We start from the raw sequence: 13,929 nt of genomic DNA, 5'->3' as shown, positions 1-13,929 counted from the left end.
ATCAGTTCATATAAGTTTTTGCGTGTTGCTCTGAATTCCTTCTAGTGCTGTTACATAATATTACATAGTACTTGTATACCACAATTTGCCTTCCGAATTAAAGGGTAATCGCTTTGTGAGTACTTAGATGAATTTTAAGCTACTTACCAAATGTGGAGGGGGTGCTGGGCCAGGTGAAAAGGGAACCCTTCCCCACATTTTCATGATATCACCAAGGGGTTGGAAACTTTCATCACATGCTCTCTTCACCAACAAGGACATAGTGAAATAGCCTGCTTGAAACCACTCTGCCATTTCTTGGTTATTGAAAGGACCTACAGCACCACCAAGCAAAACAAAAGGATGTCAGGGATTCCAATACCAGCCACACCCAGAATCTGATCCTATTGGAGACAAACTTTTCCCTTGCTGGGTCACCGAGGTGGCGTCTTCTCCTGGACGGAAGCATGGAAGAGCAGTATAGGCCCAGATACTTGTGCTCAGGCCTAGGTTATTTGACTGTCAACATCTAACTGGCAGCTCAAGGGTGAGGGGCAGAAGGGATATTCAATGGCATCTACTTCAGGGCCCTGATCTTACAGATGAGAGAACTAAAGGGTTACAGGGGAGGTGGAGTGGTAAAGTGACCTGCCAAGATCACACACAGTATAAACAGTAGAATGATGATGACAAGTAACTCACCAATGTCCTTTCTTATCAGTAATTCCAAGCACAACTGGAAGAATGATAAAATCCAAATGCTCTATGTCTCTTCAAACGTTTTAAAATTTTTTTTGTCCCCCAGAAGCAAAGAAACTTATGAAAATAAAGTATGCAACTTGAGACTTTTAACTCCAATTATTTAACCATTTCACAATATAGCCAGTGACACTAGGATCCAACTAACAAAGTAAATATGGATAGGTAGCTATACTTTCAGTGATACAATTGGAACAGAAAAACTCTTTGGGTAAGATATGAAACATCCAAAGGACAAAGATACTTTGGTGAGCAAAAGTGCACGAAAGAATAATCATTGTGCTCTGGCACCAATATCAGTGGCTGAGTACTTTAGACAAAAAACAAGTGTCCATTTAGAGAAACATGTGGAGCTCCAAGGCCCTGACAAATCACAGCTGAGGATACTGCCGGACGACTCCTAAGGGGTGTTGAGGGTTCTGGCAAAGCCCAACCCAGCACAGCCCTCCAGTGTCACAAAACGAGCCCAGCCATCACCATTTCTGCTACCCAGATCATCTTTTCCCCAGGATAAATGTGAGAGAGATGAGCCTTCTCTAAGAGGAAGCCAAAGGACCCCACCATACCCTGAATTTCTCCTTGTGGGTCTTTGTAATACCACTTCTGCATGGCCTCATGCAACAAGGGGATGGAGACTCCTTTGGCTCGGTGCTCCTGGAGCTTGGCAGTCAGTCTTTCATCGTCCAAGGCACTGTCCTGTAGGTAGGCCACCATTTTTTCTGCTTGCTGGAAGAGAAGGGGGAAGGCAAGTCTGAGTGAATAATGGTCATAAGACCAAGCAATTAATTAATCAATAAGTATTTATTAAGCATGTGTGCTTGCGGGAGGGGGGCAGACAAAAACAAGTTCCTGCCATCACAGAACTGACATTCTTTTGGGGAGACCACATGGACACACTCAAACACACACAAAAACATCCAGATAAAGCAAATGGAAGTTAACAAGGAAGGGTGACTTGGCCAGCCAGGAGAAGCCTTCTCAAAGAGAACAGGGCCATCCAAGGAAAGGCAGATGGGAGAAACTTACAAATGCAGCGGAGTGGAATAGCACCTGGACAGAAGCTGTCTCCCCACAGATTTAAGAAAAAGACCTTTTAACAAAAGATCAATGAAAAACTACCACTTCTGCAAAGTGGATCAGAAATAGAATCAGGGTCCAATGTTCAACTGACAAAACTAAATCAGGCATCTTCTCAAACCCTGGAGGGAAAATTAAGTCATTCTGCAGAGAAAAAAACTCTTAGAGAAACGCTTTTTTAAAAAGGTGGATGGTCTTTTTTGCTCCAAATCTGGAGTCCAGAACATGCAAGTTCAAATGCAGCCTCAGACACTGCCCAACTGTGTGATCCTGGGCAAGTCACTTAACAATGCTTGCCTCAGTTTCCTCATCTGTAAACTGAGCTCAAGAAAGTAATGGCAAACCTGTCCAAGTATCTTTGGCAAGAAAACCTAAAAGTACTGAATAATAAGATGGACACAATTATGTGGAAATCGACGGTTTCCTCAAAGAGGGATGAGAAGGTTCTCATCCTGACTGTTTAATGGTTAATTATCTGATTTAACATCCAGCTACACTGAAAATCAAGACAATGGTACCCATTAGTTATTGCTGAAAGGGAGCTTTTTTTTTTTTTTTTGGGCATTCTTAGCATACCAAAAGAAAAAAACAGCCAACGGCAAACTCAAAAGAAGCAAAAAATATCCTGACACGGATGACCACTGCATAACAGACATTTATAAGCATGAAAGGACTGGAAAGAGAATGATGCTCACACTCACATCTAAAGACACAAAATGCATCTGCCCCTTTTGGCAACTAAACTATAAAAGAACATTCTATTTTAATTTATTTGTACAATGTTACTACAGTTCCATAAAGTTTTTGGTTCTAGCACGGAGTAACATTTACCTGCTGCAAGTGTTTGAGACCATCTTCATCATCAGGATCTGCAGAAACACTGCTCATGCCAGGAGCACCCAGGGCTGGCGTCTGCGGGGGCCGGAGGGCAGGGCCTGGACTGGCAACGGGAGGGGGGAGAAGAAGACCAGAAGAGGATGGGTCTGAAGCGTTCTGTGACAAAGACTGGACAGCAGGGACCAGTTCTAGAGAAAGAGATGGAAGATATTAAAAGCCTCTGGAATACATACAGAGGCTGCAGGAGAACACACTTCTGTATTTAGGCTGCTGGAGAGTAAGGCCAACTAGAAATTCTGATTAAATTAGGGCAAACTAATAAAAGAAAAACCAAACATTTAAATGGAAGAAATGGTGAAAACAGTATCCATATTAAGTAGTTATAAAAAATTACAATTTCAGCAAAGTATTTCTAAACCATAAAAAATGCACAGACTGTTTCTGCATTTTGAGACAGAGGGAAATGAAACCAAAGTTATGATTTTACTAGCAGTGAGAAGTCTTAAGGGGAAAAAAAACTAACACATGCTCCCTACACCTTACAGCCCTAACATTCTGCCTAGGACTAGGTAAAAGAGGTGAATGAACTGACTCAAACGTGAAAAGGTCAGAAGCCTGTCAAAGACCACACATGAACCGAGATCATTTAACTCTGGCTTCATTCTGGCCTCTCTCCATTTTGAGGGGAATATTAAGTGAAGTCAGAGCTCCTCACAAAAGACTACTGGGGACAGTCCAAATTACTACTGTGATAACAGAATTCCATCACCCCACATTCTTATTTACAAATATCAAGCAACAGTTAATAATTCAATATAATAACTTTCTGATTACAGGAGAATTTGCACTCTTTGAGTAAGAGGTGACAGGTACATAACAAAATGAACTCACAAACTTTACAAATCCCCAAAGAAAATTACTATGGCAAATCCTTCAGCTATAGTGAGTTAAAGAAGAAAAGAGACATGGAGATTTGAAGACACTGGGCTCCTAATGAGTATCAAAATCCTGTGACAGAGAAGGGAGATGTGCATGACAGTCATTGGCATTAGAAGCATGTTGGGGCAGAACAAGTTCTCCCAGAAGGTTGAGTCTTTCCCCAGCATCCCTTCCTCCTGCCTCTCTAGCCAGAGCAGTATACCCAAATCAGCTGCTTTATGACCCAAACATTATCAATAAAATGAAATCTTGCCTGAAATAACTAGAAGTAACAAAGGTAACCTCCACTTAAATGTTAGGAATGTTCCTAACTGGGGATTTGAGGCAACTGTGACTGAACTCATCAAAGTTTTTGTTTAAAATAAACTCCCAGAAGCTGAAGGGGGAGAGACCTGGTAGAGCAAAGGAGTTGTCATACTGTTCCCCTGGGCTTTCATTCTCTTTAAAAATACTATGAAATGGGAGATAGCATGGGGGAATCTAGAGCTTATTAAGTTCAAATTGGACCCTAAGTGTGTTTCTTAACCTATGAGAATGAGAACAGCATCTACTCTTCACGCGGCTTTTGTAGCGTTGAAATAAGAGAGCTACAAAATAATAAAGAAAAACGACGATTATGGTGATAAAGGAAAATGATGATCAGATTCTAACAAGATCCTTAACTGTGCTTAGGTTATTTCCCCCCCAAGTTTCCATTTCCTAATCAATAATGGACAACATGAGGAAGACCAGGGGTCTCAACATTTCAGCTTAAGCTGGTCTACTGATGTGTGCAAGGCCGAGTACCTTCTCCTCTGCTGGGCCCCTGGGTGGCCAGGGTGCTCTCGGAGCGGCTCTCTTCTTCTGGCTGTTCCACTTTGTTCTCTTCGTTCCTCTCGAAGAGGCTGGGCTGCAGGGCTTCCTGAGACGGCCGCTCTGAAGGACTAGCAGGCTGAGCACATGGGGACGACGGCCCGGCTGTTTCTTCTGAAGTTTCTGTGACAGGGAAAGATCTTGAATGAATGATAAATTAATCATTAACGTTTGCAAAAGTTCCAAGGAGGCCTCCTTACCTGCAGCCCCTCGATCCAGTCGATCCCCATCTCTGCTGGCAACCTTATCAGGTTCTTTGGCTTCTTCATTGTGACTCCCCTCTGAATCAGAGTGCTGCTCTTCCCCCTCCTCCACAGGCCGAAAGTCCATCTCCTGTTCTTCAGGAATGGGCTCTTTCTGTACTTTCTGTGACAAGGAGACATAGCCAAGGTTGCTAACTCATCCCATTACTACTCTCTTCTGCCACCAAAAAGGACCCATGCAGTCACCTTTAAGGAGAGGAAGGCCCCAGAGGAATCAAACGTCCCCATCTCCTCCTCAGCATCCTCCAGGCACCATTCAGGGAGGCTGTCCCTGTCATCATCAATACTGCCACTGCCAGATCTCACTCTTCGGTAACTTCGCTCGTCATCCCGCTCTCGAAAGTCAAATTCAAACCTCCGTCGCCGTTCCATGTGCTCTCGCCAACCTGCAGATCGAGAACCATCTAAGAGAGAAGGGAAAAATCAATGGTTCAGTCAGTCAATAAGCACCTACTATGTGCCAGACCCTTTACCGTGTAAGTATTGGGATACAAAGAAATGCAAAAGACAGTACTGGGTATCAAGGAGCTCGATGTTTAATTGGAGACACAACAAGCAAAGAGATGTGTGCAAAAAGACCTTTAAAGGATAAATAAGAAATAATGGAGAGAAGGCCCTAAAATTCAGAGGGATTGGGAAAGGCTTCCTGTATCAGATGGGATTTTAGCTGTGACTTAAGAGGAAGCTAGGAGGCAGGGATAAAGAGGGAACCTGGGGAATAACCAGAGAATGGCTGAAGTCAAGAGTGCAGGTCTTGTTTGTAAACAGCCAAGACGCCAGAGTAGCTGCATCAAAGAGTATGGGGTAGGGCATAAGATACAAGAAGACTAGAAAGGGGAGTGAAGTGGAGGATCCGCTACCCAAGTAGAGGGTTTTGTATCTGATCTTGAAGATCACAGGGAGCCATCAGTGTTTACTGCTTGGGGGTTTCAATGAAGGATGAACTGGAGTCAAGAGAGACCAGAGCCAGGAAGACCCAGCAGCAGGCTTCAGCCATGAAGGAGGGAGAGAGTAAAAGAGAGGGAGGGGCCTCAGGAGGGCAAGCTCATGGGGAAGGGGAAAGCCAACCAGAGGATGAAATTGGTTTTTAGCAGTAGAGTTTAAGACACTAATTACTAAGACATGAAGCACACAGGAATTGCTGCAGAATCATCAGCAGAAAGAGGAGGTCGCCTAGAAGTAGTACAGAGGGAAAAGAGAAAGCAGGCCAAGGTAGGGCAGTAAAGATGGGGAGGAGAAGGGACGGGGGCAAACTGGAGGAGAGGGAGGGCAGACAGCCCATAAGGACTGAGAACAATGGCAAGAACCAAATCTTGCCATTAGAGAGAATCTTTTTGGTGAAATGGTAATATCCGCAGCCAGACTGCAGGGAAAGGAAGTGGAGGCACCAAGGGCAGACAGCCTTGACCACAACACAGGAGAACATTAGCAAGCAGAGGTAGATATGTTTACAATACATTCGTTTTCAGAGAAATAAAGAGAAATAAAACGGTGCAAATGAGTCAGGATGGAAGGGGATCCTCTTTGTACGAGATGGGGTGGCAGAAGCCACCACCTGAGGGAGGAGAGAGGAGGAGAAAAGGTGAGACAATGGAAGGTTTGGAAAGGTTGGGAAGAATCACCAAGAGCACAACAGAGAGTGCCTAAGAAAATTTAGAGGGAAGGAAAGAAAAGAACATTTAAAAGTCATAAGCATGGGGTAGACTGTTTGTTACTTCTTATCTTAAAATGAAATGAATTATAACAAATGCCCGTTAAGAATGTACCATCATCAAGTGACCCAATGGCATGCTAATGAACCATATGACCATTATTTAGTCAAAATACAGACTCTTAAATATCGAATAAAAATATTAAAATCAGAGTATCTTAAAGGCACTAAGTTAAAAATTAGTTGTTAACCTACTTAAACCAAATTTAAAATATGTACATTTCCTCGTGTTAAAATCAACATACTTTTCAAAAATTTGAAATAATAAGCAGCTTTCAGAAATTCTTACCATGAAGAATAAAAATATGGTATTGGCCTATTAGTTTCACAGAAAAATTAAAAATGTTCCAAATAATACTTATGACATGTGGTATGAGCTAGATTCTATTGCTCTCAAGTGGCAATTCAATACACAAATGACTGTGAACAAACAAATCAATTCTATGGTTAACAGAAAATGTAAGCCCATTGTACACTAAGGAAAAGCTTTCAAAAAAGAAAATGAAAGCTTTCCCCAGTCCTGGGTGACAGAATACAACTGTATATGAAAGATAGTCGAAAACCTTGCAAATGTACTTTGTTTAACACCCTTTAATAGAATCAACACTACAAAGACTGAGAAAAGCTGTTTCTCTTCCAAAACATTCACCTAGTTTGTTTTTAACCAGCTGGAATTTATCTTTTCTCAACTCAGATCAGATCCATTCTTTCACAAAGTACTCACTTGCTGAGAACACATTCTATAAGCCCTCCACTAAGCTGGCAAATATACCACCAATGCCATGCTACCTCAAACTAGAACAATACTGTCTGGATGCCATGGGCAGAGCAATATTAGTAAGAATATGAATGGAAGAGAAATGAAGATTTCGGGTGCCCAAGGATCTTAAGGAATAGCCCCAAAGACAGTGTCAAAAACATCTACCCTGAAGGGAGTTTAAACGATCAAAAATTTCTTAAAGTTTGTTTTACTTCTTCTTTTTTTTTTTAAATTAATTTTATAATTATAATTTTAAAGTTTGTTTTACTTCTAACAATATCAACAAAATAATTTAAATCCCAGCTAAACTTTTTAAGCTCTGGATAGCTATATAGGTCTAATATGACTTGGCTTTATATACTAAAAAAAATTTCAAATAACAATATAAGTATTCCTCCCCCCAAAAAAATATAAAAATTATTCCATGTGACCTGAAAAATAATGGTCACACCATTAAATAAAATTCAGAAGAGAACCAGAACATATACCTTTCATGGGTATTCCTTAGGCAGTGATCTCAATTAACACAATTAAGACAAAAGAGATGATTTCAAGCATAAGAAATGGAAAAACTTTTACATAAACAAACTTAATCCAAGTTAGTAAGTGGTTGACTGGAAGGGAAAATCTGCCAAACCTCTCTGATAAGAATCTGATATCAAAAATATGAAGGGAACTAGTCTTCCCAGCAAATAAGTGACTATGAACAAACCACCAAAGATCTATAAACTTTAAAACTACATGAAATTCTTCAAATCATTAACAATAAAAAGGTAAATCAAAACAACTGAGTTTTCATCTCACATGGAGAAAATTGACAAGATACGACTTACAGTAAATCAAGGTTGGAGGAGTTGGAGGAAGGTGGGCACACAGATAAATGAAGAGTGTGAACTGATAGCAATTGTGCATTTCTCCAGCCATTTTGAAAATTGATTTGAAGAATCAAGAAAGTCTTCAATAGATTTCCAAAGCTAACCTTATATTCTAAGGAGGTCACTAATTCTAAAAAGGCCCTAAATACACCAAATTATTTTACAGAAGCACTTTCCATAGCAGGAAAGAGTTAAGAGATGATACAGGTATTCCTAGTCAATGGTTAAACAAATACAAGTTCATTAATATAATGGAAATGTCTATGCTACAAGAAACAATGAATAGGATGAACGGAGGGACTATGTTAAGTACCGACTTAGTAAGAACCTAACAGTAAACCAAGTGAATTTATGGAAAGCAAAAGGAAGCAGAACTAGGGAAATATATACATAATGACTACAATAATATAAATAGGAAGAGCAATAACAATGGAAAGTGAATCCTGTGAAACTGCCATCATTAAACTTGGCCCAGAAGAAGACCAGGATGTGGAGCTTATTCTTTCCCCCAAAGGATCCCCTTTCCATATAAGATCCTCAGTGCCTTTTCCCCTCTCTTCTCCACTTTCACCCCCTCATCTCCAATTAGTGACCAGTTCTTCCCATTCCTACCTTCAAAATATCTCACCTCTGACCCTCTCACATCCACTCACAGAATTCCCACCTTAGTTCAGGCCCTTATCATGTCTCTCTTAGATTACTATATTGCCAATAGCCTCCTAACAACAGTCTCCCTGCCTCTAATTCCTCCGGAGACACCACTGCCATAGAAATTTTCCTTAAATACAGATCTGATCATATGACTCTACTATTCAATCAACTCCAAAAGCTTCCTATTGGCCCTGAGTTCAAATACAAACTCCTTTGCTTAGCTTTGAAGCTCCTTGTGAAGGATTATTTCATTTTTTTGGTACTAGGATCCCCAGAGCCAAGTACATTGCTTGGCACATAGGAGCCGTATAATAAATACTTCTTCACTGACTGATATCAGACTTTTTCAATATGCTAGTTGCTTAGCTATCTTCTCCCCTCTGCCTTTTCTTAATTCTTTAAGGGATGGCTCTTGAGGAAAAGGAATAAACTGAGAAATACAAGTAATATAAAAATAAAGAATATCACTAAAATTAAATTTTGAAGAAACAAAACATAATGAAATTGGTATTAGCAGAGGCAGGGGCTGGAGAGTAATCTTTCCTAACCCTAATTTTTTCCATTTTCCCATTCCAAGATACAATGCTAAGATATAAGAAAGAAAAAAAAAAATCAAGTGATAAATACTCCATTTATGACTTGTCTATATCTCTTTCCTAAGCTTAAGCCTTCAGTGCCCCCATGACCTACATAAGCTACAGTCACATCTGATTCTCATGCGCTGCTGAGCCAGCAGTTTGGTAGGGACTGAACTTTAACACAAGCACCAGTGTCTTCAATTACCAGCATATCTAATGTCAAAAGTAAGAACAAACTAAAGCATTCTCAGAGTAAAACAGAGGAAGCAAAAGAACCAAAAAGTGCTGCTTATTCTTGCTCCCTGCTCTTCAAATGGGAAGAGGCAGAAAAAGAACATGTGACAATTCATTTGACCTGAACTTGAAGCTTATGCTCAAAATAAACTACCATTTTTTCAGGGAAAATAATAATATAATGTATCCAAACTTGAGAACCAGAGTGGCAAATGGGGCACATTGTTTCCTTTTCGACTTAAACAACAACAAAAAATATCATGAAAAGAGCATTGAGAAAGTGAGGCACACAAAGGAAACTTTGGGGATGATTTCATTAGCTCTCTCCATTTTCAGGGTGAGGAATCCAAAGTCTAGAAGTCAACAAGCACTCCTCGGCTCTCTTGAGACAATGTTTACTTCTCACCTGGACTGTGTGGGCGCCATCTCTCTCCGTCCCTTCGTGACCCTGCAAGGCGCCAGCCTCCATCTTCATCTTCTCCATTCTGTTCCTCTCTAAAGATGCGCCAGTTTTCACTTTCAGAACGTATAAAGTCATGCTTTCTCCCTGCTACTGTTGTCCCACCTTCTTCAAAGTTTGGTCTCACTGAAAAGTAAACCAAGTAATCACGCATTTAGGTTTAGAAAAATCAAGTAGATTAAATAATAGCAGATACAATTTTCTTGAAATAATTTTCTGGGGATGGCACAATTTCCATACTAAACAACCAATTAAAAGTTATCAAACTTACAAACCTACTAAAAAACCAAGGTCATATGATCTCTCCCTATTTTGTCCCACAGATTTGGAGTAGTAAACTGAGGTCAGGCCTTGCCTGGTGAACATTGCTCCTAGACAAATAGAATTATGTCATCATCCTTTCAAAAAGGTTTTACTGAGGCTCTTTTAAAATAAGATCAGTTACTTCCCAGTCATTCTTCCTCACCCCTGATAAAATCTTCCCTTGTAACAACAAAGTACAGTCATGCAAAACAAACCAGCACAGCGACTCTTGTCTGAAAATGTCTCATGTAGCCTGCTACCTCCTCGCTAAGAGCCCAGGGACACAGACCCACCATCACCACCCTCGGTTTGTAAAGGACCCTTAGAACCCTGCAAGAATCTGCTCCATAATATCAGCATTTCTTCTCCTCTATGACCCTATAACAGTCTCCCCCAGTGGCACAGTGCCCACTTAGGGATTTGTGCCCCGGATTATTTAGCATTTTTATCAGTGACTTAGATAAAGGCATAGATGTCATGCTCTTCAATTGTGCAGATGACAAAAAGGCCCAACTTTTTGTTTTTGACAGGATGTCAAAGTAAGGATCAAAAAAAGATCTTCAAGGACCAGACCACTGGGCTGAATCTAATGTGATGAAATTCAATATAATTTCAAATTTGAGAGATACAGACCATTTCGATGTCATGACTCCTTCTAACTTCTATGAAAATATCAGAGGGATAAATATAAAGAACTTCACTGAAATGACAGCCAGAAAAGAAAAAAACATCCATCATTCTGGCATCTCCCCTCCTGGACTTGTCCCCATTCCCCAAAGGAGAGCTGTGCACAAAATGATTTTCAAGCATCAGCTTTTACAAGAAGGCCGAATCCTTTAGGATTTTTGATGATGTTCCTAAATCCAAAGCTGATCTCACATGTTCACTAGCTATGTGATCCTGGGCAAGTCATCTAAACATGTTTGCTTCAGCTCCCCGTTTGTAAAAAATGAGCTGGAGAAGGAAATGGCAAGCTACTCCAGCATCTCTGCCAAGAAAACCCCAAATGGGGTTACAGAGAGTCAGGGACGACTGAACAGCAATAGAATCTGTTAATATTCTCTCTCCCAATTAGCCTGCACAGCCTTGGAAAGAAAATGACTGTGAAAGCATTCAGAAAACTATGAAGTACTATCCAAATGAATGGCATTACCTTATTTTATTGCTTTTTAATTCCTCACATAAAGTGCTCAATGCTCAACAAATATCTTTTGGCTTAGTTCCAACCACTACTTGGACTATATAAGGTCTATTTTTTTTCTCCCTAATCACTGATGGAAAAAACCTTAGATTTCCAAAGTAAACCTTTCAAATATATTTCAACAGGACAAAACTATTGTGGTGGGGAGCTAAAGGATTCACAATGGTACTATTAGGTGGAAACTCAATTTAAAATAATTATAACTCTGAGAAGAAAAATAAAAATTATGTCATTCCACCCTATCTATCTTCTTATCACCATCTTATTATCTAAGAAACATAATGCTGCCCAGCTTCAACTTCTGATTTCTGATATTAAAACAATCTGTAGTAATACACTCAACTTCCTTATCTGAGATAAAGCATCATACATCATGGATTCCACCTCATTCTGAAATTCTTATAAATCAACCATTCTCCATCACTTAAAAAGAGAGATTAACTTAGAGAGAAGACATATTAGTACAGTTAGTGTTAGTACAGGTTGAATCATCTTGGCAACAAATAAGTTTCAATAAACCAAAGCCAAACAGCGAAGATTTAAGTAAGTTTTAAATAAAACTAAGAGGCCAGAACAAAATCAGAATGGGTCTATGTGAAACCCCCTCCGTTCTAGACCTGTCACTTCTAGAACAAAGGCAGAATGTGCAGTGCTCAGTCTGGAAACTCTGGGCCTCGATCCTGCCTTGGTGCAAAATACACTGAACTTTTCTGCACTCTCCCCCCAAATCCCCAGCAACAGTCTGCACTGACAGAAGCATATAACCCACATCAGTAAACTCACAAGTCTAGACCATCAAAAGATGAGGACACAGTGCTTTCAAGAATTAGACTAAAAAAAATCTAGCAAAGCCAAGTAATCAGTTGACAGAGAGTAAGGAGAAACATCTTCAAGATCCTTTGGCTTTTTCAAGAAATGTTTTGACTGTCTTACCTAGAGATACCCGACTCTAAAGATGCAATATTTAAATGGTCCAATTTGGATACTGCTAGACTTGAAGTTAAAATTTCTAACATTAGTTTTAATTATGATCTATAAAAAGAAAACCTATGTTGATAGATTATACTTTAAACTACAGAAAATTCACATCTATGAAGTAACTAACTACTTTCTAAGTGTACAGTGGGAACTATTCTGACTGTAGTATACAGGGGGTTTCAAAAGCTTTAAAGACTTACAACTGAAACCCACTGTATATCTCATGATATCTATATTATCTTTGCAGATCCTACAAAGAACAGATAAGCAGTACTGCAAAACTTTCATATGTGAAAGCAAACAAGTCAGATTTCTGCCTGTAGGTATAAGGATGTTAGTATTTTCCAAGACAGAAGGAATTATTCTTTCTTTGATTGTAGCCTGGCTCTTCTCTTTCGTTATGATTACGGCTCAAAACCCGAGACTTGAGTGGCTGCTGGGAGCAGACTCATCCATCCTGTCTCCCTACTGGAAAGAGTCATTCCCTTCTTAAGGATTCCTTTCACCAACTTTGTGCCCTAAAACGATCTAGTTAGGACATGTTTTCCTCCCAACAAACTGAGGAAGAATTGGAAATTCTCAAAGACAAGAGTTGAAGGAATGGTGGAAAAGGACTTAAACAGACACCAATCACATGCCTCCTCCACTTTCAATACCAACAGGGGGTTTTTTTCCCAACTATGTCTTGTTGAACCACCAAAATGGCCTTGAACTCCTATTCATTTCCCTAGGTACACATTTTAATCTCTCCTTAAGAGTCTTTTTATTTCTGTGACCATGAGATCCATAATAAAGCAGTACAATGAATATTTATTAAGCCCAATAAATGTAAGGCTACAGTCTGGTGTTGAATGAGCTTTTAATTCAGTCCATCAAAAAAATAGCAACAAATGTACAACACAATATTATATGGGAAAATCTGAAAAATCATGACACCAAAACTGATGAACTACAAAAATCCCTACTCGACACACTATCTTCCAGAGAGAAAGAGAAGACAAATTAAGGATATGTATTTATTTCTACTTTGCCCTCAAAAATATTTCTCTTCAGCTTCCTCTATACACTCACTGAAATGTGTTTTTGATGCTTCTCCAGTTCCACAACTCAAATGGCACAGCACTGAGCCATAGCCTCCAATCACCACCTCCTGTACAACACAGCTGACAATTTCTCCAAGATGTCACATCTGGGCAGTTATGATTCTGATACTCCAGCTGCCCAGGGCCCCGGCTAGCCCCCTCCGGCTTTGACGTATTGCTCTCTGGAGGATGCCAGCTCAGCATTATGGCCAACCAACCAGCCCTTGTGGAGTTCAATGCGTCCTGGAGGCCACTTCTCAAAAACAAAGAAGGGATCACTGGGAAGGCTGCGCGTGCTGCTGGCACCCACTGGGCTTCTCTTTTCATTGGCTTTGGGGGTCACCCGAAATTGAGTCCTCTTAGACTGCAATGAATCTCAGTCATACAATC

General features: G+C 40.2%; 1 protein-coding gene across 2 annotated transcripts in view; it reads right to left on the bottom strand.

Moving 5' to 3' along the window:
* The window catches only part of GIGYF2 (GRB10 interacting GYF protein 2), a 131,883-nt gene that overhangs the window by 30,844 nt on the left and 87,110 nt on the right, over positions 1-13,929 (bottom strand). For both annotated transcript variants that reach the window (XM_074264271.1, XM_074264272.1), the window contains 7 exons: positions 9,922-10,101; positions 4,893-5,110; positions 4,644-4,809; positions 4,378-4,566; positions 2,647-2,840; positions 1,305-1,464; positions 148-314 (listed from right to left, as the gene is read on the bottom strand). In XM_074264271.1, coding sequence (XP_074120372.1) covers positions 148-314; positions 1,305-1,464; positions 2,647-2,840; positions 4,378-4,566; positions 4,644-4,809; positions 4,893-5,110; positions 9,922-10,101 — 1,274 coding nt within the window. The remainder of the gene's footprint in view (positions 1-147; positions 315-1,304; positions 1,465-2,646; positions 2,841-4,377; positions 4,567-4,643; positions 4,810-4,892; positions 5,111-9,921; positions 10,102-13,929) is intronic.

This window comes from Sminthopsis crassicaudata, chromosome 4 (assembly GCF_048593235.1).
Source record: "Sminthopsis crassicaudata isolate SCR6 chromosome 4, ASM4859323v1, whole genome shotgun sequence".
Lineage (NCBI taxonomy): Eukaryota > Metazoa > Chordata > Mammalia > Dasyuromorphia > Dasyuridae > Sminthopsis > Sminthopsis crassicaudata.
The sequence above is the reverse complement of the archived record's forward strand: the minus strand, read 5'-3'. Positions and strand labels throughout refer to the sequence as shown.